Source organism: Dasypus novemcinctus, chromosome 11, assembly GCF_030445035.2.
Source record: "Dasypus novemcinctus isolate mDasNov1 chromosome 11, mDasNov1.1.hap2, whole genome shotgun sequence".
In the NCBI taxonomy this organism is placed as follows: Eukaryota; Metazoa; Chordata; class Mammalia; order Cingulata; family Dasypodidae; genus Dasypus; species Dasypus novemcinctus.
The window spans coordinates 26,692,042-26,717,866 of record NC_080683.1 but is presented as its reverse complement, the minus strand read 5'-3'; the positions used below and the strand labels follow the sequence as shown (position 1 = coordinate 26,717,866).

Genomic DNA, 25,825 nt, shown 5'->3' with positions numbered 1-25,825 from the left:
CACACTCTCATTACAACTGCCACCCTGCCCCCCATATGTGCTCCCTTAACCCCACCCATGCTTCAATATCCCATGCAAGGCACTGGTAGGCAGGAGTTCACTTCACTCTAGTTGTGCTTTGATAGCCTGCACTAAGCCAGATTCTGCATGGACATGCCCCTTGCCCTGATTGTGCTCCAATACTCTGAGCCAGGTTGCTCAGAATACCTTCTTCACTTCACTTGAACTCTGATTTCCCAGATTATACTGCCCAGACCTTCTTACCCTGCTTGGGCTACAAACCCAATGGCAGGCCACCTTTCCACTTTGACAGCCTCTTTACAGTGCTTGGGGCCTCTGCTCTTATCTATGTTGTCAAATAGGTAGCACAAGTAAGGAACAAAGACCATCAGATTAGTACTTGTCTTAAATAAGTAGGACAAGAGGGGGAAGGAAGCACATGGGAGCCAGCAGCAACTCCCACCACAAAGCATTTATAACTCTTTAACTTTTCTCCTTCCCAGTTTATTAAAGACATTCATCTGTCAATTGGATTGAAATTTAACTAACAGCAGCAATCACTGACAACCAGTGCCATGAGTTAGATGAAATTCTATTGTACTCCAAACATCTTTTCCACTAAAATTAAGTCAGGTATTAGACCCTGGTGTTGCTTTTTTTTCCCCCCATAAAATTCTTTTGGGGTCAGGTTGATCCACAAAGAAAGCAAGTTCTACTGCAGTGGGTCTCTTGTACAAGTTTTTTTTTTTTTTTTTTTTTTTTTTCTGTTTGGTAGGTTTTGTTTCATTTTTATCTGGAATACCCCCTACAGTCTATTAAATAGTCTATTAAATACAGTCTATTAAACCTCAAGAAAGTACACTGATTGCTATAACTTTGAGAAATAGTAGTCTTGACTTTCAAAGATTCATCTATAAAAGCAGGGTCCTTCCCTTAATTACATGATGCTCTTTTGAAACCTCTTACTGTACCCATCCTTGATATTAATGCCTAGAAATTTGACTTGGACTTTTTCTGTTTTAGGAGGTACTGGGGATTGAACCCAGAACCTTGAGAGCTTGTTTGGAGGTTCTAGCAGGGGAGCACAGCTACTCTTGACCAAAGAATGGTCCTCCTCTAGTGGGGAAGGTCATCCTCTTTGACCAAGTGCACAGCTTCAGGAAGGATACGCATGGAGCAGTGAGGGAGGAAGGGGACACCCACCTAGCCAGCCAAATCAGATGAATCAACCCTGGCGATCAATGGGGTGATAGATGTCGCAGCCAGATCACCCTCACATCCCAAACCCAGAACCTTGTACATAGGAAGCAGGCACTCAACCACTGAGCTACACCTGCTCCCCAATGAGAGTTGGTCTTTTCATTTGTATGTTTGTTTTTAGGAGTTACTGGAGATCGAACGCAGGACCTCTTACATGTGCTCCCCTGTCCTGGACTTTTTCCATTGCCCTTGCTCCCCAACCTAAACCTGAATTTCCTTCCTAACTTGACAAATTCTGGAATCACAAGATCCATCTCAGAGACCAGGAATGACAACTTCACAGACAATTTGATAGTCTTTATGGCCCAGACACTATCTGTCATAGTGTGGAGCTCATATAGAGAAAAGGACTAGTATGTGTGTGCCCAAGTGTGTGTGTAAAGAGTGCACTAGCCAACAAGATAATCCTTTTTCCCCTCCCATTACCTAAGTCACTTTATGCTTGAACAGCCACTTAGTTACCAAATCCCAACAGAGGATGACTTAGATTTAGAAACAACTCAATAACCTTTTCTATCATTTCTCCCATCAGTTTATCACCTGGCTCAGCACTGGACCACAATTTAAGTTCATCATGTACTTAATATAACTTCAGTATCAACCCAGATTCTGAAGGTTTAGATCAAGGTGCTCAAACTGGCTACTTCTGGGCTGAATCCAAACCCATAAAAAGTTTGTATTTGTCCATAATAGTGTTTAAAGAGTGAATTTGGTGTTCTGCATGAAATTGCAATGACAGATACAGACCATTATACACTTTGTCAAAACTATAAAATTGTATGCTGCAAAGTGTAAACCATAATGTAAGTTATAGACCATGTTTGGTAACAATGCTTCAATATTTGCTCATCAATTGTAACAAATATACCACACCAATATAAAATGTTAGTAATAGGGGAAAATGTGAGAGGGGAAGGGGTGGGGTATACGGGAGTTCCCCATTTTTTTTTTAGATTTATTTATTTATTTATTCCTCTCCCTTCCCCCCCCCCCCACCGGTTGTCTATTCTCTGTGTCTATTTGCTGTGTCCTCTTTGTCTGCTTCTGTTATTGTCAGCGGCATGGGAATCTGTGTTTCTTTTTGCTGCGTCATCTAAAAGTTCTTTAAAAATAAAGTTTAAAAAGGTGACAAAAAAGTGAATTTGGTTATCTGCAAGCAGGATGTGCCCTCAGTAACCTGCCACTGTGCCTCCTTATCTTTATTATCTTACAGCCAGTCCCCCACATCTTTCCACACACACATAGCCTTCCATGGCTTCCTTGTAGAATGCATTAGATTGTACTCAATACTTCCACTGCTGGTAATAATGACTACTCTTCCACACACATTTTCCTATTTGTTTTTACCATGGAACTGTTTCACCCATCCCTGTTGTTTTGAGAGTTCTTGCAATGTTTTCTTCTCAGGCTCTCCTTCTGCCTTTCATCATACATTCCTGTGATGGTTAGGTTAGTGTGTCATCTTGGCCAGGTAATGGGTGCAGCTTTTGGCCAGAAAAGCACTGGGCTAATTGTAATACAAGGGCATTTCTGGACTTTAATCATCAATGAGTTGATTGCATCTATAGCTGACTATATCTACAATCAACCAAGGAGATTGCCTTCAGCAATGAATGATGTTTCATCCAATTAGTTGAAGGCCTTAAAAGGAAAAGTGATTTCAGCATTCAGGTAGAGGATTCCCATCTCTACTTCATGCAGTCAGTGTCTCCTGAGGAACTCATTGAAGACCTTCATCAGAGTTCCTGGCTTGAAACTTGCCCTACAGAATTTGGACTTGTGTATCCCTGTGGTCATGTGGGACAATTTTATAAAATCTCATACTATTTACAGATATGTCCTTTTGGTTCTGTTTCCCTAAAGAACACTGACTAATGTAGCTTGGTACTGAGGGTGGTTATTAAGAAATAGAATCTTAAAAATTCAGAATTGGTTCTGGGATTTTTGTAATTGGCTCTCTACTCTGATCAGATTAAGGGCACTAATGACTCTGTCTCCAATAATCAAAAGGCCACTGATAATCCACAGCTTGAGTTGGCAATATAGACATGCAAAATATTGCCACTGGATATGACCACTTCCATTCTTCTAAGAAGCAAGGCTCTGAGTAAGAATATTTTTTATGCCTTAACAAAGATTTTTTGTTTGTTTTTAGGTACCAGGGCCAGAGATTGAACCCAGGACCTCTTATATGGGAAGCCATCACTCAACCACTGAGCCACATAGACTCCCCTGAATTGGTTTTTTCATTTGTTTGCTTGTTGTTTTGTTGTTATGTTTTGTTTTTTCAGGAGGCAACAGGGAACAAACCCAGGACCTCCCATGTGGGAAGCAGGCGCTCAAACACTTGAGCCACATCCACTCCCCTTAACAAAGTTTTGTATCATTAAAATTACAATGATGTTGGTTGTCTGTACCTAAATATGCTGGCTACAGTTACAAAAGAAAGGGATGAGCCAAAGCCTTCAAATTTTCCACCTAAATGTCACATGAATGATGTGAAGGTTTCTATGTGTTCCCTGAAAGAAAATCTTGTTTGATACAGCTGCAGACTTGAGATCTCTGAAAAACAGACCCAGAGTCCGATTGTGTAAGTAACAGTATTACAACAGAAACTAAAACCTGAACCTTTCAGGGTGTCTGATATTAAGATAGGGCATTGATTGGAAAGGTGTGGAATTCTAAGTATTGAGATGGACACATATGGGTTGATGATGATGGCAGTGGGGACATCGAAACCCTAAATTCTGATGAGACTTTGCCAGATAAATCTGTAATGGTCTGCCCTGAGGAACAGCCACCCAACTTCAAGCCTGTCCTGAAGAGACAACTACCAAACCTCCAGCCTGCCCCAAGGAGTCAGTCACCCAACTTTCAGTCTGCCCCAAGGGGTCTCTACCGCCTCTCTGCCCTGAGGAGATGACCACCCAACCTCTGTCTTCCCTGAGGAGACAACTACCCAACCTCCAGCCTGCTTCAAGTGGTGAGCCACTGTTGAAATCAGTTCAACACAAGGAATGGCTCAAACGGGAGGCACCGCAGAACTTAAGGAAGACACAAGAAGTAAGAAAAGATGGAAATAGGGGACTCAAAACCTCAAGGTCTAAGAGCCTCGACCCAAGCTTCCACATTGTATTTACTAAATATCTCAGGGATGGGAATATCATTTTTTAAAATTCTTTAGATAGCATTTTGCTGGAGCAATCACATCCACATTTTTCCCATGTATGCCATGCAAGGTTTAAATGTTTCTTTCTGCAATCAATTACAGGTGTTCAGGACAGTGTTTTGTCCTGAAAGGACTTGATGTTCTAAGGTCCGTACCTTCATTTGCATTATGGAAACACTTTAACCTCTGGCCACTTCTCCACAAGCCACCCTACTTTCAATCTGCCCCAAGGAATCTACCATCCAACCCCTACCTGAAGAGATTAATCCTGTCTCACTAGATGAAACTGCAACATAATGCCCTGAGGGAATTGGCTTGCAAAACACTTCAAATATTTCTGGTTAGCCACCTCCACCACCTCTCTTTTCTTCCAGACCTCTAACCAGACTAAAGTCAAAACAAGCCTGCAAAGGTGAAATACAAAGTGTGACCCATGAGAAAGTATGCTATACTCAAAAGAACGCCATGAGTTTTCCAATTTATACAGACAAAAATCAGGGAATATAGGTGGGAATGGATATTAAGTGTGTGAGATAATTCCAGAAGGCATATAAAGTTGGATCTGGCTGAATTTATTGATATGGGCCCACTAAGCAGAGATTCTGGGTTCAGTGTTGTAGTTGAAGGGTTAGAAAGTGTTCTAAAAGGAATTTGGGTGGTTGCCTGAAATGTGGACCAAAAGTGGCTGACATTGCCTGAGGTGGAAATGCCAGAACTGCGATGGTATAATTTAGAGGAGGGGATCCAAAGGCTTACAGACATTGGAATGTTAGAGTGGATTTATTATGTAAGACTTGTTCACCCACCCAGGGTGTCCAGAAAATGCACCTTTCAGCAAGACTGTGAGGAATAAATTTGTGAGACTCTTACCTGAAGAGCCCTGGAGTTGCTCTTCTGGTAGATTAGATATTACTGTGGGAACTGCTGTCACTGAACTGGGATTTTTAACACAATAGGGATGATCAGATCCTAGGTTGGCAAAAGACAATTGGCAAAAATTAATCACAAAAAACAAAATGGGTGTGACTACAACAGACAGCAGACACAAAGCAGCAATCAAAATAATCTGACTTGCAGAGGCCTATGGCGTTGGCTAGGCTATCGTGGGGTACCTGGAAGTAAAATAGATGGCAGTCTACTAAATTACTACTTGATGAGTATAAGCAAAAGAGACCTAGGTCAAGTAAACAAAAGCCTAACTTAAATTACAGAAATAGAGGGTCACAACCCCTTAATCAATTCCTAGACTTGAGGCAGCTTACAGAACCAGAACCCCTTGAATGAGGGAAAGGCTGAGTGCCCTTGGGGAATGATGCTATTACACTGTCAAAAATTTATTCTGTTAATCCTCCTCCCAGCCTTCCCCAAAGAGACCTAAGGCCTTTACCAAGGTAACTCTGCATTGGGGAAAGGAAATGATCAGACATTTCAGGGATTATTAGACACTGGCTCGGCAGTGACATTAATTCCAAGAGGCCCAAAACATCACTGTAGTCCACCAGTCAGGGCAGGGGTTTATGGAGGTCAGGTGATTGAGTTTTAGCTCAGGTTTGTCTCAAAGTAGGTCCATTGTGTTCCCAGACCCATTCTGTGGTTATTTCCCCAGTTAGGGAATCCATAATGGGAACAGACACACTTAACAACTGGTGAACTCCCCACATTGGTTCTCTGACTTGTGGAGTGAGGTTATAATGGTAGGAAAGGCCAAGTAGAAGTCATTAGAATTGCTGCTACCCAGCAAAATAATAAAAGAAAGCAATACCAGATTGCTAGAGGGGTTGCAGAGATCAGTACCATCATCAATGACTTGAAGGATACAAGAGTGATGATTTCCACCACATCCCCATTCAACTCTCTTATTTGGCCTGTGCAGAAAACAGATGGATATTAAAGAATGACAGTGGATTATCATAAACTGAACAAGGTAGTGGCACCAATTGCAGCTGCTGTCCCAGATGTTGTATCATTGCTTGAGCAAACCAACACATCCCCTGGTATCTTGTATGCAGCTATTGATTGACAAATAGTTTTTTCTCAATTGCTATTAGTAAGGACCACCAGCAACAGTTTGCTTTCAGCTAACAAGGCCAGCAGTATACCTTCACTGTCCTACCTCAGGGGCATATCAACTCTCCAGCCCTATGTTATAATATTGTATGTGGTGAACTTGATCATCTCTCCCTTCCACGAGACACCACACCCATCCATTATATTGATAATATCATGTTGATTAGACCTAGTGAAAAGAAATAGGAATTTCTCTAGACTAATTGGTAAGGCATTTGTATGTCGGAAGATGGAAGATAAATCCAACAAAAATACATGGGCCTTCCACTCAGTGAAATTTCTACATGTGTACAGTGGTGTGGGACAAGTCAAGATACCCCTTTTAAAGTAAAAGATAAGCTATTGCATCTGGCCCCTCCTATGATAAAAAAAAAAAAAGAGGCACAATGCTTAGTTGGCCTCTTTGGATTTGGAGACAACATATTCCTCATTTGGGTATGCTACTCCAGCCCATTTACTGAGTGACCAAAAAAGCTGCTAGTTTTGAGCAGGGACTAGAAGAAGAAGAGGCTCTGCAATAGGTCCAGGCTGCTGTGCAAGCTGCATGGCTAAGTGGGCCATATGATCCAGCACATCCAATGGTGCTGGAAATGTCAGTGTCAAATAGAATGCCAACTATAGCTTTTGGCAACCCCCTATAGAAGAATCACAACACAGATCCTCAGGATTTTGGAGCAAAGTCCTGCCATCCTCTGCAGATAACTACTCTCCTTTGGAGAAACAGCTTTTGGTGACTGGACTGAACACTCAACCATGGGCCATCAATTTACCATGAGACCTGAGTTGCCCATCATGATCTGAGTGTTGTCTGATCCATCAAACATAAAGTTGGGCATGCACAGCAGCACTCCATCATAAAGTGAAAGTGGTATATATTAGATAGGGCTAGAGCAGGTCCTGAATGAAAAAGTAATTTACATAAGAAAGTAACCAAAATTCCCATGGCCACCACTCCTGCCCCATTACCAGCTCACAGCTATGGCCTCTTGGAGAGTTCCTTGCAATCAGTTGACAGAGGAAGAGAAAACTTGGGCCTGGCTTACAGATAGATTTTCATGATATGCAGTTACCACCTGGAAGTGAACAGCAGCAGCACTAAAACCCCTTTCTGGGGTGTCCCTGAAGACAGTGGTGAAGGGAAGGCCTCCCGGTGGGTGGAACTTCAAGCAGTGCACCTCACTGTTTATTTTGTTCAAAAGGAGAAATGACTGGAGGTGCATGTGTAACTGACTCTTGGGCTGTTGCCAATGGTTTGGCTGCATGGTCAGGAAGAACTTGGAAGGAACATGATTGAAAAAATGGCAACAAAGAGATCTGGGGATAGACTTTTCTGAGAGGGCAAAAAACATAAAGATATTTGTGTCTCATGTGAATGCTCATCAGAGGGTGACTTCAGCAGAGTAAGATTTTAATAATCAAAAAAATAATCTCTTTCCCTAGCCACTCCTGACATTACCTAATGGACTCATGGACACAGTGGCTTTCATGGTAGGGATGGAGGTTATGCATACACTCAGCAACACAGATTTCCCCTTATCAAGGCCAGTCTGGCTACAGCCACTGCTGAGCGTCCAATCTACCAGCAGCAGAGACCCATACTCAGCACCAATATGGCACCATTCCTTGAGGTGATCAGCCTGCTTCCTGGTGGCTGGTTGATTAATTGAACCACTTCAGTCAAGGAAGGGGCATAGATTTGTTCTAATTGAAATAGACATATACTCTGGATATGGGTTTGCCATCTCTGAATGCAATGCTTCTTCCAAAACTACCATCCATGGACTTACTGAAAGTCTTGTCCACTGCCGTGGTATTCCACACAGTATTGGTTCTGATCAAGGAACCCTCTTCACATCAAATGATGTGCAGAAGTGGGTACCTGCTCATGGAATCCACTGGTCTCACCATGTTCCCCATCATTCTGAATCAGCCAGATTGATAAAACAGTGGAATGGCCTTTTGAAAACTCAATTAGAGCACCAACTATGTGGCAATACCTTGCAAGACTGAGACAATGTTTTCCAGGAGGCTGTGTATGCTCTAAGTAAGCATCTTATCTAAGGTGCTACTTCTCCCATAGCCAAGCATGACAGTTAGACATTTCTTTATGAATCCCAAAAAAGAAAAAGATTATGTTTTTGAACTAACCATTTCTGTGAGTGTGGGACCTCTTGAGACATGAGCTAGCTTGGGTCTCATCCCTCTTGTTGGATCTGATATAAATGGAGACACAGAGAGAGACACACACAGGAAAAGGGAGCTCCTCCATATTGATCCTTCCATGTGAGAGAGAGGACTACAGGAGAACAGAGAAGTCCCACAGGCTGAGAGAGGTCCTGGCATTTGGAACCATTAGAGCACAGAGGCACAGAAAGAGGTTCCCGAGAGGAAGGGCCCATGGAGTAGCTCAAGGTGAAGAGAGGAGCCAAATGCCTATAGCTCACAGCTGAACTCAGGAAGAAAGCAGATGGGCCAAGACTGAGAGAGGAGGCCTGGTAAGAGACAAGCCCTATGCCTGGTTGCACAAAGCTGAGCTCCGGGAGACGGTAAATTCTGGAGGGGAAGACAGAGACCTCAGCAGAGTCTGGTGGTCATCTACAATATATGGCAGGACCCCAAAATCAACAGTAGCTGATTTTGGTGAGAAAGCATTTCTAATGGTGCCTTGAATTGGACATTTCACAGTTTTGGAACTGTAAGCCTTTACCTCAAATAAATCCACTTTATAAAAGCAAACCCTTTTCTGATACTTTGCATAAGTAGCCCTGTGGCAAATGAAGACATCAGGATTCACAGGTCCCGGAATCAAGGGGTGGAATTGAGAGTGGCACCTCTCACTATTACCCCTACTGATCTACTAGGAAAACGTCTATGTCTTGTCCCTGCAACCTTAAGATGCGCTGGTCTACACGTCCCAGTTCTAACATGAGGAGTGCTTCCACCAGGAAACACAACAATGTTACACTGAACTGGAAATTGACTGGCCACTTTGCACAATCTTTGAGTTCCTCATGCCTCTGAATCAATAGGGAATGAAGGAAATTCCTTTACTGCCCGGGGCGATTGATCCTAAAAACCAAGTGAAAATAGGACTGCATCTACACAATGGAGGCAAAGAAGAATTTGCCTGGAATATGGGAGATAACTTAGGGCTTCTCTTAGTACTACCATGCCCTGTGATTAAACTGCCATGCAAAACTGTGACAACCCAATCCACAGAGGACTATCAATAGCCCAGAAACTTCAGGAATGAAGGTTTGGGTCACCCTACTAGCCAAAGAACCACAGCCAGGTGAAGTAGTTACTGAAGTTAAAGAAACAAGGAATGGGTAGTGGAAGAAGATACTTTCACCATATGACCAGTTACAGAAACGATGACTGTAATGGCATGAATATTTCTTCCTAGTTTTCTTATGTGTATGTTTGTATATGTACATAAAACAAATATCTTTTTTTCTTCCCTGTCTTTTCCCCTTATCATATGACATAAGTTGTATTAGTTTCATGTCATACTATTTAAGGCTGTCAAATTTAAGAGTGAATATTACCCAAAGATGTGCACCTTATCCTGGAGAGATTTATTGCATGTCCAGTTGCTGCTGAGTATTGTTAGGAGAAAATAAATATCTATGTCTGTCATTGTTTTTATTTGAAGATTAAATATGGTTTAAGGTGATGTGTATGGCTGCCCAATTGACAAGGGGTAGACCAGGATGGTTAGGCTAATGTGTCAACTCAGCCAGTTAATGATGCCCAATTGTTTGATTAAACAAGTACTGGGCTAATTGTAATACAAGAACCTTTCATGTACTCTAATCATCAGGGAGTTGATTGCCATCTATGGCTGATTACATCTACAGTCAACTGAGGAGCCTGCCTTCAGCAATGAGTGATGTCTCATTCAATCAACTGAAGGTCTTAAAAGGAGAAGTAGTTTCAATATTCAGGTAGAGGATTCCCACTGTACTTCACACAGCCAGCATCTCCTGGGGAACTCATTGAGGACCTCCATTGGAGTCCCTGCTCTATGGAATTTTGGACTTGTATATCCCCATGATTGTGTAAGACAATTTTATAAAATCTCATACTATTTATGAATATCTCCTTTCGGTACTGTTTACCTAGAAAACGCTAACTAATACACTCCTCTTTACTGTTCACTCAGCACAAAATCTATTCTCCTGGAGCCTGGCCCTGTCCATAATTTTTGTAAAGAGACCTGGCTTTATTTCAGAAGACCCTGATGAGCTGTGTGAGAGTGGACAAGTCACCTTGGAACTCTAGCCTCTACCTTTACATCCCAAAGTAAAGGAATGTGAATAGATGATCTCAGTTTCCTATCAACTGTTAAATGTTACATTTTTCTGAGTTTTTCAGTCACAATCTAAATAGAAGAAAATATCAGGGAAAACTTAACATCCATTTTAGTCACTCAGCAATTATTAATTGAGCACCTAATTGAGCATGGCTGAATATATAGTGATGAACAAGATAGACAAGATCACTGCCTCTATTAGAATGGTAATTTGCTTAAGAGTGACTGAGTAGTGACTAATGTGGCTATCTAAGAAAATAACATTTGAGTTGTGACCGGAATGAAAAAAAGCAGCAAGCCATGTCAGGGACATTGAAGGCGGAGGGAAGAGCAAGTGCAAAGCCACAGGGCAGGGATAAGATTGGGGGTCGAGGAACAAAAAGCAGGTCAGTGTGGCTGGAGCATACTGAGCAAGGGAATGGAAGGTATAAGATGAGATGAAAGAGGAAGGAAGACATCAGATCACAAAGTACCTTTTGGACCCTGATGATCGGCGTCCTCTAGAGGGTTGTAAGCAGGGAAGTGGCATGGACTGTTTATGTGACTGCTAAATGATGTATGAGCAGAAGCAGCCAAACCAGTTAGGAGGCTATTAAAATCATCTGGGACACTGGTGATGGAGAAGACTTAAGCTAATGTAATATTTTGGAGACAAACCTGGAAGGATTTGCTGAAAATTTTTAAGTGAAAGGAAGGGGAGGAATAATCCAAAAATCACTCTTGGATTTTTGAATTGAGGAACTGAAGGGAGGCAGGAATCACCAGAGCTGATATTAGTAGAACCTCAAATCACAAGCACTAAATCCAACACCCCAACCCAAACTCTCCATAAATACCAGTTAAGATACTTTACTTCCTGTTTACCTCATAAATACCACTTAAGATACTTTATTCTTCCATTCAACATGTATTTTATTGATTGCCTGCTACATTTCTGGCACCATTTAAAAGTGGCATGGCTGTTTTAAACAGTTTGAGTTGGAGCATACTTAATCAGTAATCTAAGCCACTGATGAATTATTTTTTTTTAGCATTGACAGGCTATTTGCAACAAATGAAGATGCCTTAGCTTCATTCCAGCTATTAACAAATAGTTTTGGTTCCTAATTTATAATATTCCAGAAATTCATAGGAGATAGCCAAAGTAAGGCTTGAGGATGTCTTACTCCTGTCAGAGTCTTACAAAATGCACTCAGCTCTCTCAATTAAAATTTTCATTTGCCAGAAAGGGAAGGCACAGATTCAAACTACTCTTCGAGAGTCCATCATGGTGTCTATTAGTAGATATAGTCAGTCTGATCAGCTCCTTAGAACTCATTACCCTCGTATCAGTCAGGATTCATCAGAGAAATAGAGCAATAGAATATATAAACATATAAAAATGTAAAGATAAACATGTAATTATGTATAGTTGTTTTAAGGAATTGGTTCATGCAATTGTGGGGGCTGGCAAGTCCAAAGACTGTAGGGAGGTACAGCAGGCTGGAAACTCAGAGAGAAGTGATATCGCAGTCTTGAGGCAGAATTTCATCCTCTTTAGGAAACCTCAGGAGTGGGCAGGGAGGAGGAAGCTGTGGAGGTGGGGCAGGGGCCGATCCCAGAAGATGGTAGAAGTGGGGGATTTCTGGTAGGTCCTATTTTAGGACAAGATGAGATATTATTGAAATGTCAGTCTGCTTTGACTCACAGACAGTTAAGTTCTTCAGCTAGGAAGTGGAGTTTTTTGGGCCAGTTTAACTGAACTTATGAAACCATGGCAGAAGAAGACACAGAGTAACCTGGGCCCAAAAAGTGTGGCCCATATATCTCATCTATCACTAGCCGGAGTGTGAACTTAATGATTAGAAGAGTAGTGCTGTTTCTGATTGGAGTATTTCTTGCATTAATATTAAATTTACTTCAGATTCAGAGAAACGTAACCCTCTTTCCACCTGATGTGATTGCAAGCATCTTTTCTTCAGCATGGTGGGTACCACCATGTTATGGCACAGCTTCAGCGGTGATTGGGTTATTATACCCCTGCACAGACAGGCATCTAGGAGAAACACATACATTTAAAAGAGAGTGGTCCAGTGTCATGCGATGTGTAGCCGTCTTTGTTGGGATAAATCATGCCAGTGCCAAAGTGGATTTTGATAACAATATTCAGTTGTGTCTCACACTTGATACACTATCCATTGGACTACGGTGGACTTTCAATAGATCTAGAAGTGGTTTTGGCCTTGGAGTAGGAATTGCTTTCTTGGCAACCTTGGTCACTCAACTGCTAGTCTATAATGGTGTTTATCAATACACATCTCCAGATTTTCTCTATGTTCATTCTTGGTTACCATGTATATATTTTACTGGAGGCATAAAAATGGGAATCATTGGTTGACAACTGGCAATGTATGAATGTAAAGTTGTCAAGGAAAAATCTTATCAGGAATGTACAGAAAAAAAGATGAAAAGAGCATGTAAATGACAGATATACCAACAAAATTTTAGACTGTAAAATTGCCAGAATGCAGTTCTTCTCTTGACTGGTATATATATTATTGCAATCTGTGATTGCTTCATCTGTAAATCAGTTGCAAATCTTTATGTATTTGACTTCAATAACTGTAAAATATATATGCATTACATTAAAAACACATTTATTAGGTGACATTTTAAAATTAGGTGACACTTTTAAATATACCATACATTGTATCACAAAAAAAATAAAAGGAAACCTCAGTTTTTGCTCTCAAGGCCTTCAACTGGTTAGATGAGGTACATCCACATTATCAAGGGTAACCTCCTTTACTTAAAGGCAACTGATTGTAGCTATTAGCCACATCTACAAAAGACCTTCAGGTAACCTAAATTAGTGTTTTGTTAAATAACTGGGTACTAGCTCAGCTGACATGTAAAATTAACCATCATACTCTCATTACTGCTTTTGTCAGGTACAGATCTAGGTAGGCTCCATGAGTGTTTTTACATATTTGAACTTGAAGTTGAGATCACCACTCACTAAACTTCCAGTCTTCTTGAGTTATTCTAATACTTTGAGATCGTTTATATCAGAGGGAAAAGGAAAGTGAAGCCTGTTTAACTAGCTTAAAGGAAAAAACTATGTAGTCTCAACCAACTCCTAATTAATATTGGCTCTAAAACACAAATTTAGTTGTTTTATTCAACCTGTGAGCTCTGACCTATTTAAATATGTAAATATTTCTGCTCCTTTGTATTATAATTTTAAGACCCTTCAGATAAATAGGAGCAAAGTCATACATTAAGGGTGGCTCACTTCAAAATGACAAAGGCCTCATCTATACTTTGAAATTTTCATCTGTGATTTGCAGATATTGCTGCTCATTTTCAGAATGGGTGGAAACCCAAGTTCATGCCCAAAGTTCATTGCTAGCCGTGGTTGCTTGTATGATTGCAACTACGTTGGAAAGTCATCTACTTTTCAGGGCTTAAGTGGCACACAGAAGCTACTGTTGCCAGAGTTTATGTAGGTTCTTGACTAAACTACAAGAAATGAATTTCAAGAACAGGTCACGTTGATTAGGCCAGTAATTTATTAAGGGAGGGAAGAGAAATGGGAGAAAATAACAGATTATGGGTCCCAGAGAGAGCAAGAGCTGAAAAGTGATAAAGAGGCCTGATTCACAGACTATAATTGCCCATTATAGATTATAAATGCACAGGTTTTACTTATGTACTGATCCAGGTGGGTGCAAAGAAGGCCACAGTAGGGCACAAACAGTTACTGGGACAGGGTGAAGGCAGAAAGTCAAGGGCCTTTGCACTTGCTTTTTATTTATTTATTTAAAGATTTATTTATTTTTTTGTATTTATTTCTCTCCCTTCCCCCTCCCCCCCCCCCCAGTTGTCTGCTGTCTGTGTCCATTCGCTGTGTGTTCTTTTGTGTCCGCTTCTATTCTTGTCAGCAGCACGGGAATCTGTGTCTCTTTTTGTTGCATCATCTTGCTGCATCAGCTCTCCATGTGTGCAACGCCACTCCTGGGCAGGCTGGACTTTCTTTCACGCTGGGCAGCTCTCTTTATGGGGTGCACTCCTTGCACGTGGGGCTCCCCTACGCGGGGGACACGCCTGCGTGGCACGGCACTCCTTGGGCGCATCAGCACTGCGCGTGGGCCAGCTGCACATGGGTCAAGGAGGTCCTGGGTTTGAACCGCAGATCTCCCATGTGGTAGGTGGACGCTCTATCCATTCAGCCAAGTCCTCTTCCCTGTACTTGCTTTTTAAGCCATTAATTATTTCACCCCTTTGCTACTGGTATGGGAGGAGTCCTAGGTGTTTGCTGTTTTAATTGATTACACCACCAATCAATCCCCCAGAAGGACCCAGTGATAAGGTCCTTGGAGAATCTCCGGGGCTTCTTCTGGCTTCCAGAGGAAATCTCATTCCAAATAGGATTTCTCATGAAAGTCTTCCAGCAGCCATCTTGGGGGTACTGAAGAACATGTGAACTTTTGCCAGGTTCCAGATCCATCTATTGATTCCCTATCTAGTCTGCTTCATTACCTCACATCCCAGACCTCACCCTCTAATATTTCTAAAGTAATAGTTATACCAGGGTTATAGGATATCAAATGAATGTTGGGTTTTTTTCCCTGTTTGGGGGAATTTTGCCAAAGCCCACATAAGAGGGAATTAGCATGAACACACCCTTTTTCCAGCAGTTGGGGCCAATCACATCCCTACACAGTGGATGAAAAAGCACCAATTCAAGAGTCAGCTCTTTTGCCTGTTCAATTCTAGAATCAGCTCTTCTACCTGGTCATTATAAGAAGAGGACCAGGTAGTAAAGAGGAAGGTAGCCCCTTCACTCCAAACTCTGGACCGACAGGTAGTCTTCCTTCTCATTTCCTCTGCTTGAACAGATCTGCCCAGGGCTGAGCAGGGGAAAGAAGGTTTGAGATGGGAAGACAGAGGAGCAGTAGAGCAGCTCCCTACCCACCAACCATTTTAGCATGGCAGGATACATGCATATCCCTTGAATGAAGGGTTACACGGATGGTCACAATACAAGACTGTCTGGTAGCCCTTCCAGGAGAGATCCACTAGCAGCAAGGAGTTGCTGTTGCCTTTGGCTGGAATATTCCTTTCAGCATGGATTCTCTTGTCATTCATTGCTCAGTTCAAATGTCATTACCTGAGAGACTTTTGCCATCTGGATCTCATACTTGAATGCAAGAGTATTCACCCATATCCACTCATTTTGGGTGGGGGGCATGGTAAATGGTGCATTGAAAAGTAAAGAGGTAGTCTTCAAGAACCTCATAAAAGTATAGAAAACAAACAAATATTAGAACATTGGAGTTCCTCCAGAATATCTGGGAAGTAGAAGATAGAGAAAAACTGAGTATGGGAAGTACTTGATAGATCAAGTTAGATGGCTCAAACAATTTAAATGCTAAACAAGTAGTTAGGATAATTAGATGATTCATAGAAAAGGGCCTTTATATACCCCCAGTGGTTTGGTATATGAGAGTGATATTTGCAGCTAAAGAATTTTCTTATTACCAAAAAGTTGAAATTACCGTTACCAGTATTTTATTGAAACTTGCTGTTTTGTTTGAATAAGTGAAAGATCTAGAATTTTTCATATGACCCTGTTAAGAACATTCTGGATTTAAAATCTACACTCAGAAGGTAAGCTTTTCAGGCCCAACCTTCCAGGTGACAATGAGCTTGTGCTACTATAAATTTAACATTAAAAGATCAAACAAATCCCACTGAAAAGGACCTTTACCATAAAGTTTAAGTCGGTCAGCTATATGCACACAACTCTAGGCACACACTAGTGGCTGGTTTTTTACATCATGTCACTGCCTATATTAGTCAAGGTTCTCTAGGGAAACAGAATCAACAAGAGATATCTGTCAATAGTGTGCGATTCTATGACTCTCTCATGTGACCGTCGGGATGTGTAAGTCCAGGTTCCACAGGCAGGCTGCAGCCAAGGGCTCCAATGAAAGTCCAATGAAGGTTCTTGATGAGTTTCTGGGAGATGTTGGCTGTCCAAAGATGAGCTGGGAAATTCTCACTCAATGCTGGAATCACTTCCCCTTTTAAGGCATTCACCTGATTGGATAAAGTGTCACTCATCGCTGATGGCAATCTCCCTGATCGATTTAATTGTAACCAGCTATCTATGATTTACTACTGCAATTACGCCCTTGTATTACAGTTAGCCCAGTGCTTGCTTGACCAAACAACTGGGTACAATTACCTGGCCGACTTGCCACAATAGCCTAACCATCACACTGCCATAAGAAGCCAAGATGTTAACATCTTATTCCTCAAATGTTAGTAATAGTTATTGCATGGTTTCTACAGATAATTTAAACAGTTGGGTACCAACTAAGTTGTTTTGAGTTGGAGGCAGGAAGGTAAGCTATACTCAATATGTAAAAATCACATATGTGTGTGTATGTGGGTGTGTATGGAAGAGTTTTACTTATTATTTGCAAAAATTGATTTTGTATGAAATTGCAAGTGTGGGCTTGAAAACAAAGCACACTAAAGTGCTCAAAATTGAACCTTTCAAATGGACTTCGTGGTATAAGCCAATATGATGTTTACTTTATATAATGCCCACTATGCATTATTTTTTACACATGATTTTTTAATTCTATATTTTTCCTTTTTTTTTTTTTAGGAGGTACTACAGTTGAGCCTGCTGGGACCTCATAAATGTGAAGCAGGTACTCAACCACCAAGCTATACCCATTCCCCTCCATGTACTCTTTTGTGAGGACTAAAAAATAATCACTGATGCTTGTATAATAGAGCAGGATTTTGTTATTGGTATTGGAGAAAGACTGTAAGAGTGCCCATATGTTTTTAAATAACTTTCATTTCTTGGTTTTGCTTTCTTAATACACATTAATTGAGAACTTTGGTTCTTCTGAGGATAGCAGTCAATCATGGACTATTAATTTTCATGTTGGCACTTAGATTTTCTTTGTAATACAAAGGAAGCCAAAGGATTATTTGAAAAGTACACATATAATGAATTTATTTGAAATATATTTCAAACTTATGAGATTCTCCAAAAGTATTCTTAAGCTCATTGCAGATGAATGGAAAAAATACTATCATACTTTTTTGTTGTTATCTGCATGACAGCAATGAAAACATTTTTCTACAATACAAAATATTAATATGTTTTACATTCTATTTTAAACTACTGGTATATTCCAATTCCTTGCAGGTTATAAATACCTAACTCATTAGATTATGTTTTCTGAAGCATATTATTTATTCAGTAAAGTTTACATTCTGATGGTAAAAACAAAAATGTACTCTATAACCAAACCACCATACTCCTTGGTATCAATTATAACAACCTGAAATTCTTTTATTTATTTTTTTTCTGTCTGAACCTACTAGAATATAAACAAAAATGAAGCAGTGATAGTACATTTTGTTCACCTCTGCATCCATTGTACTTAGAACAGTACCTAGCTCATTAATAACAAAACATTAATAAAACTCCAACATACTTTAATTAAGGTAAAATCAGCCCTATGAAATGAGGGAGAGAGGAGAAGGAAGGGAGGGTGGGAGGGATACCTTGGTATCAAATATTATGTCCAGATACTGGATTGGAATGGAGAGGTTCTTATGGTATGATAGAAATCTTCATTCTTTTAAGATTTTAGGACCCAAATTTCTACCAGTCTTTCTAATACTTCTCCCATCAAAATTCTTGGTAATTTCAATATCCACATAAGCAATCCTTCCAGTCTCTGCCTCCAAGTTCCGTCACTCCCATGGCCAATACCAACAAGCTGACTCCCTACCTGTGGCAGTTTGATATTATTTTACAAATCCCAAAAAGAGAAATATTATGTTTGTGGGCTGGTCCGCTCCTGTGGGTATGAGACCTATTTTCTATTGGACTGCCTCAGTGAGGCATGAATCAGGTTAAGTCTCTGCCCTCTTGCTGGATCTGATAAGAAAAAACAGAGACACACCAGAAAAGAGAACTCTGCCATTTTTGATCCTGCCATGTGACAGAAAGGAGAGGTTCCAAGAGTCAAAAGCCCAGGGAAAGATGAGGCATTTGCCTGATAGCTTACAGCTGAAATCGGGAAGAAATTGGAACAGCCGAGCCTATGAGAAGAGGCCTCATAAGAGACAAGCCCTTTGCTTGGTTGCCCTCAGCTGAGCTCCAGGAGATAGTACAGCCTGGAGGGGACGGCAGAGACAAGGCAGAGATCGCCCGCCATCTTGTTTCAACACATGGCATCTGACTTGGGTAACAAAGCACCTCTTATGGTGCCTTGAGTTGGAGTTTTCACAGCCTTGGAACTGTATAGTTTTACCACAAATAAATACCTTTTAGAAAAGTCAATACATTTCTGGTACTTTGCATCAGCAGTCTTTTGGTTGCAAATTAATATACCACCCCTGGATTGCAAGCCTTCCATCAGGCAACTACCTTCTTCTTTCCAACTCACTGGCATTTGGAACTGTGATTTCAACATTTCTTCAGAGCTATCTTGTTCAATTATCCATTGATCTTACCACCTTTTCTTTTTTTTTTTTTTATTGACTTTGTAATAATATTACATTAAAAATATATATGTGAGGTCCCATTCAACCCCACCCCCCCACCCCCCTCTCCCCCCCCCCAACAACACTCGTTCCCATCATCATGACACATCCATTGGATTTGGTAAGTACATCTTTGGGCACCTCTTCTCAGGTGCTAATGTCCTTTCTTACTCCTATGAGATTCCATGGTGCAGTCCCTCTCAGTCTTAGGCCTGGTGAAACCCAACCCTGTCCTGTGCTCCCTCTCCCCTTTGCCTATTATTTTGCTACAGAGTACTGACACCATCTCCTATTTGATTTGTCTTTCTCTCTCCTACATCCTCTCCAGGAGAACAGATATGTTTGCCTGTTTTGTCATTGCTTGCCCTGCTACTCAGACAGTAACCTGACATGTAATGCTGCGGACAACCAATAAATCGTTATTAAATAAATGTACGAGAGAAAGAACAAACATGGGCTTTACTAGACTTAGGTTCAAAACCTACCTGTTTACTGGTTGTGGCCTGGACAAATTACTACTTTTTAATTGGAAATAAATTTTGAATTTCTGATCATAAAAATGATATATATTCATTATAAGATACCCATATAGGGAAGCAGACTTGACTCAATGAATAGAGCATCTGCCTACCACATGGGAGGTCCGAGGTTCAAACCCAGGACCTCCTTGCCCCGTGTGGAGCTGGCCCATGCGCAGTGCAGATGCGCGCAAGGAGTGCTGTGCCACGCAGGGGTGTCCCCGACATAAGGGAGCCGCTCGTTCAAGGAGTTTGGCCCATAAGGAGAGCCACCCAGCATGAAAGAAAGTCCAGCCTGCCCAGGAATGGTGCTGCACACATGGAGAGCTGATGCCGCAAGATAACGCAACAAAAAGAGACACAGATTCCTGTGCCGCTGACAAGAATAGAAGTGGACACAGAAGAACTCACAGCGAAAGAACACAGAGAGCAGACAACTTGGGGGTGGGGGGGAGGGAGAGAAATAAATAAAAAAATAAATCTTTAAAAAAAAAGATATCCATATAATATAGAAAATTATGGAAAACAGTAAAAATGTCTCCATAATCACAAAATTGCTAAATATATATAGTCTCTAACCTCTGACCTCACTCTATAATGACAAACGGGAATTATAGCAACCATTTAGTGGAATTGTTGTGGAAATTAGAGATAATGCATGGGAAATGACTGCTCCTGGGTACTCAAAAAATGATAGTTGCTATTATTTTTGTAGGTGGAAGAGAAACATATATTTACCTCCAGACTCATGGAAAATAGTTTTGAGATGAGTTAAAAAAAAATTTAGCTCCAATTTCTGAGATTTATAGGACATTGTAGTCACCATTAGAGGTTATGATATCCTAAGAGAAAACTTCTGATACTGTAACACTTGTGTTTACTATGTGCCAGGCTGTGCATTAAGCATTGTTTTCACATATCGTCTCATTTAAACTTCACAGTAATCATATGAAGTAGTTACTATTATTACTCGCATTTTACAGATGAGGAAAATGAGGCTTGAAAAGGTTAGAGAGTAACTTACCCAAGTTATAGGGCTTCAAAGAAAGGAAACCAGAAGGTAAAACCTGATCTGACCCCAGAGTCCTCACTCATAACCATGGCATTATTAGCATAACATCCAATGCAAATGTGTTACAGAGGGGTGGGGGTCTACATGTAATCTGGAAGTATGCTAAGAAGAAGGAATGTCCAGGTGAACAGGGGGATGTGTATCCTTATCCATAGAGCATTCCATCTGCTCTGCAATACATTTTCAAAAGGATTTATCTGTTCATTTTCATATCTGCCCAATAAATCCTAATCATCACTCAGTAATCTGATGGAAATACATTCCTCAGACTTCAAAGTTCAATTTCGGACCCTGAATTCATATTGTCTCCCCTAAGGTACATGTCCTCTGTGAGGCCACAGTTGAACAGTAGCGCCATCTCAACTGCAGCTTCAGTTACATCAAAAAGACATTCTATATTGTCCAGTTGGTTTCTCTTACAGTGAAATCAAGAAAGATGATTGGGGGAAACGGACTTTGGCCCAGTGGTTAGGGCGTCCGTCTACCACATGGGAGGTCCGCGGTTCAAGCCCTGGGCCTCCTTGACCCGTGTGGAGCTGGCCCATGCGCAGTGCTGATGTGCGCAAGGAGTGCTGTGCCACACAGGGGTGTCCCCCACATAGGGGAGCCCCACGCGCAAGGAGTGCACCCATAAGGAGAGCCGCCCAGCGCGAAGGAGGGAGCAGCCTGCCCAGGAATGGCGCCGCCCACACTTCCCGTGCCGTGCCGCTGACGACAACAGAAGCGGACAAGGAACAAGACGCAGCAAAAAGACACAGAAAACAGACAACTGGGGGAGGGGAGGGGAATTAAATAAATAAAAATAAATCTTTAAAAAAAAAAAAAGAAAGATGATTGGAAATATGCAGTTATGGTCAAGAAAATGCTTTTATGCAGTGATTACAAATTCCTGATGTGTCAGTTAGCCCTTAATAATCTATTGGAAACATTCTTTAATTGGCTGGCTATGCAGAGGTCACATTGATGACCAGGCTGTTAGAACCTGGAGCACCCCAAACAACTCCACATGTATCCTCCTCTGCCTCTCAGGCCTAGACTGCTTTCATACTTGGGTCTCTGAACTCATAGCCTATCTCTTGCCTCTTCCTTCTCCAAGATTCCAGTATTCTTCTTTCTAACATTGGCACGGGACTCTGCCTTCATTGCTCCTCATCTCCCTTTGCTTGAATGCTTGCTATTAGTGTTCTTGAATTTGGGCCACATCTCAATGCCCATTAATCCAGAAATTGGACTCTTTTCCTGACAGTTGCACATCCAAAAGAAAGAAATATGATTGAACCTAACAAAGGGACCTTGGCATCAGATAGACTTGGACTGGAATTCAAGCTCCATTATTTACTATCCATGCCAGCATTGCCAAGACCTGAGAACACTTTTTGTTTTTGTTTTATTTTCTTGTAAAATGGGGAAAATATCTCTTATCCCATAGACTTGATGGGACTAAATGAAATGCGAATGGGCATGGGTCTATGATAGCACTGAGCATTTCAGGATTTCAATAGCTTTAGCCTTTTCTCTCAGCACTACTTACACAACCTTCTAGACCAGCGGTCAGCAAACTATTTCTGTAAAGGACCAGGTGTGAATATTTTAGCTTCGGGGGTTATACAGACTGTTGTAATATAGCAGGAAACAACCATAGACAGTACAAATGACCATGGCTTTGTTCTCATAAATTTGATTTTCAAAAACAGATAGCAGGCTGGATCTAACCCATGGGCCATAGTTTACTAAACACTGTTCTGGACAAAGCTAGTCATAGCAACAGAAAGGGAACACATCGTATTTTCTGGCAGCCTGAGTTTTATTCTCATACCAATTTTGCTCCCATAAATAAGTACTTTCAGATTTACAAAACTTTGAATATTATATTATAATAAATATTTAATAGTATAGCATAAATCATAAAAATATTCATAAATTTAGTCTCATCTACAAAATAATATGTTTTTTCAAGCAAGCTTCTCTGTGCTCAACTGTGCAGACTTTTAGAATTTCCATCAAAGACAGTTTGCGTCACACATTTCGTTTTTCACCAAAATCAGTATTTGTCCTTCAATAGGTCATCTATCTCTTTTACCCAGCTTGTGTCTGAATTAGTCTTGAGGGTAGGTTTTGAGCCCTTGAGACAACAAAAAGATTTTAAAAATTGTTATCAGGAAAATTAAAAAGGACACACTACAAGATCTAGAGACAATTCTGTAAAATAGTTCTAAGGAAAATGGACCAATCCAATCCATCCAGCTTTCCAACCCTGGACAACCTCATGCCAAGAATATAATACAGAAGACAGAGTGAAAAAAACACAACAAACAAATACTAATTACAATGTTTCTTTTAGGTGTTAATGCCATGGGTATATGCTTTAGTCTAGCATAATCATTACTAAGATTTTAAGGTCATAAAGTTATACATAGGGTCTGATTAGGTGTCACCCACCTGCCTTAAGCCAATTTGAGTGGAATAATGTACATTTATTTTGAGATGTGGACTTCTTTAAAAATCCTCTCAAGATATCTCACTTTACTGCTAATCCTGAATCCTTCCTTTTTCCTGGATATCTAGTACTAGGAGTAAAATAAAAACAGTTCATTTTTATTAAGGATTTATCTAATAAGCACTTTAGTTTCTGCTATCTCTTTTATTATATCATGCCATTTAACCCTCCCTCACACAAAGCAAGTAAAATTTTCTATTTCCTAACTAAAGGCAATGAGGCCCAGAGCTTGAAAATTAAGTTGAAGCATGAAATGTCAATACTTGGCCACTTCTATCAACAAAATCGATGCTTTTGTATGATCCCACCTATTGACTTCCCTAAGTCATATAGCCTATAAACTGATCCATATTCCACTGACCCAGAATCCAAACAAGGTCTGACCCCCAAGCTCATTCACTTTCCTTGATACTACAGATACCCCACTTTGCCCATAACCATGAATATGAAGGTTGCTTTTGCTGCTTGTTCTTCAGTCCAGCCCAGGTTTGCCTAACAGCACCTTGCCTTCATCCACCATCTGTAATTTTCCACATTTCCACTATCCCCACTCAGGTTTGAGTTCACAGTAGCTCCTCAGACTTGACAATGCTTATGTAATCTTCCTGATTTAAATGTGGTGGTTTTATATTTTATTTCTTATTCACTCATGTTAATAAAGTCCATTAGAAATGTAATTTTGGACCAGCATTATACATGATTCATGCATTCTACAATCAAATTGTAACCCAATACTAGTATAAACTAAGAGAATTGTTAGCCCTTTCTGTCTGTCCAGAGAGTCTCACGTACAAATGTAAATTAAGTTCCTTTAGTCTTCATTCTGCTTTTTAATTTAGAGGAAAATACGTATGCTAGCTATGAGATGGCATCAGCTTTCCTTAAATCTGTCCAGTTTCACAGTCTCAAGAGTGAATTTCTGACATATAATAGTTTATAGTTAGTTACATTGACTCCCCTTTGTCACAACCTGAAGAAAATCCACCCCAGGCGTATTTTAGCTTTGAATTCAAACTGGTCAGAAAAATAATCAAAGAGAGAAAAGTATATCTATTCCTTATAAGATTGATACAAACTTTTACAAAGAAAACAGATATCATATGGGTATGTAATTTTAAAACTTTTCAAACTTAAGGGGACTTTACATGTGAGAGTCTGGTTGCACAAGGCCTCTTAAGGCTCAGCTAAAAATTAACCAGCAACCACCAAAAGTATTTCTTTCTACCTTCTTGGTTACATGATTTATCTTGGTTTGTGAATAATCCCAGAAATACCACTGTGGCAAAGAAAAAAGCAAGGTCATAAGTTTACTAAATTTTTTTTTTAAAAAGAGCTGACTTATCAACCTTTTATGGAAAACTTCACCAACAACCTTCCAAGCGCCATTAATCTCTGAAAGAACCCAATGAGATAGGTTGTTTCATTTTATAATTGAAGATTCTAAGGCTCAGAGGGTTCAGACACCTGCCAAGTTCATCAAATTAGTATTAGGGTGGTGCAAAAGTAATTGCAGTTTTGCATTGTTGAAATTTGCCATCTGATATTGGCATACATTCTTAAATAAATGTGGTTATGGTATACATCTTTTTTTTCTCTCCCCTTCCCTGCCCCCCCCCATTGTCTCCTCTCTGTATCCATTCACTGTATGTTTTGGCATACATCATTTTAATGTGCATTTCTTGCTTTATGTTTTTTTGCTAATGACTTATTACTTGATATTTATTTTATATTTATTTTAGACTATGGAAGTGATGTTAGACAAAAAGCAAATTCAGGTGATTTTCTTATTTTCGTTCAAAATGGGTCATAAAGCAGCAGAGACAACTTGCAACATCAACAATTCATTTGATCAGGAACTGCTAACAAATGTACAGGGCAGTGGTGGTTCAAGAAGTTTTGCAAAGGAAACAATGGCCTTGAAGATGAGGAGCATAGTGGCCAATCATCGAAAGTTGACAACACCAATTGAGAGCAGTCATCAGACCTGATCCTCTTAAACTACACAAGAAGTTGCCAAAGAACTCCATGTTGACCATTCTTGGTTGTTAGGCATTTGAAACAAAATTGGAGAGATGAAAAAGTGCCATAAGTGGGTGCCTCATCAGCTGACCAAAAATCAAAAAGATCGTCATTTTGAAGTGTCATCTTCTCTTATTCTATGCAACAACAACAAACCATTTCTCAATCAGATTGTGACATGTGATGAAAAGTGGATTTTATACAACTGATGACAACCAGTGGTTGGGCTGAGAAGAAGCTCCAAAGCACTTCTCAATCAAATTTGCACCCAAAAAAGGTTATGGTCACTGGTGGTGTGCTGCCAGTCTGAGCCACTACAGCTTTCTGAATCCTGGCAAAACCA

The 25,825-nt window shown here is 40.5% G+C and overlaps 1 protein-coding gene and 1 long non-coding RNA gene across 2 annotated transcripts in view; both read left to right on the top strand.

The window, feature by feature from the left end:
• LOC139439991 (uncharacterized) overlaps positions 1-8,624 on the top strand; it is a 153,635-nt gene extending 145,011 nt beyond the window's left edge. The window contains exon 4 of the long non-coding RNA XR_011650073.1: positions 3,416-8,624. This is a non-coding gene — a long non-coding RNA (uncharacterized lncRNA). The remainder of the gene's footprint in view (positions 1-3,415) is intronic.
• Positions 8,625-12,569: 3,945 nt separating this feature from the next.
• LOC101447977 (insulin-induced gene 2 protein-like) lies at positions 12,570-13,263 on the top strand. The gene has a single exon (XM_023584272.3). The coding sequence runs from the start codon at positions 12,649-12,651 to the stop codon at positions 13,186-13,188; it is 540 nt and encodes a 179-aa protein (XP_023440040.2). The 5' UTR covers positions 12,570-12,648; the 3' UTR covers positions 13,189-13,263.
• Positions 13,264-25,825: the final 12,562 nt, after the last annotated feature.

What these genes read in the sequence shown, in the direction of transcription:
- LOC101447977 (XM_023584272.3), top strand. Translation starts at nt 12,649, where the DNA reads ATGATTAGAAGAGTAGTGCTGTTTCTGATTGGAGTATTTCTTGCATTA.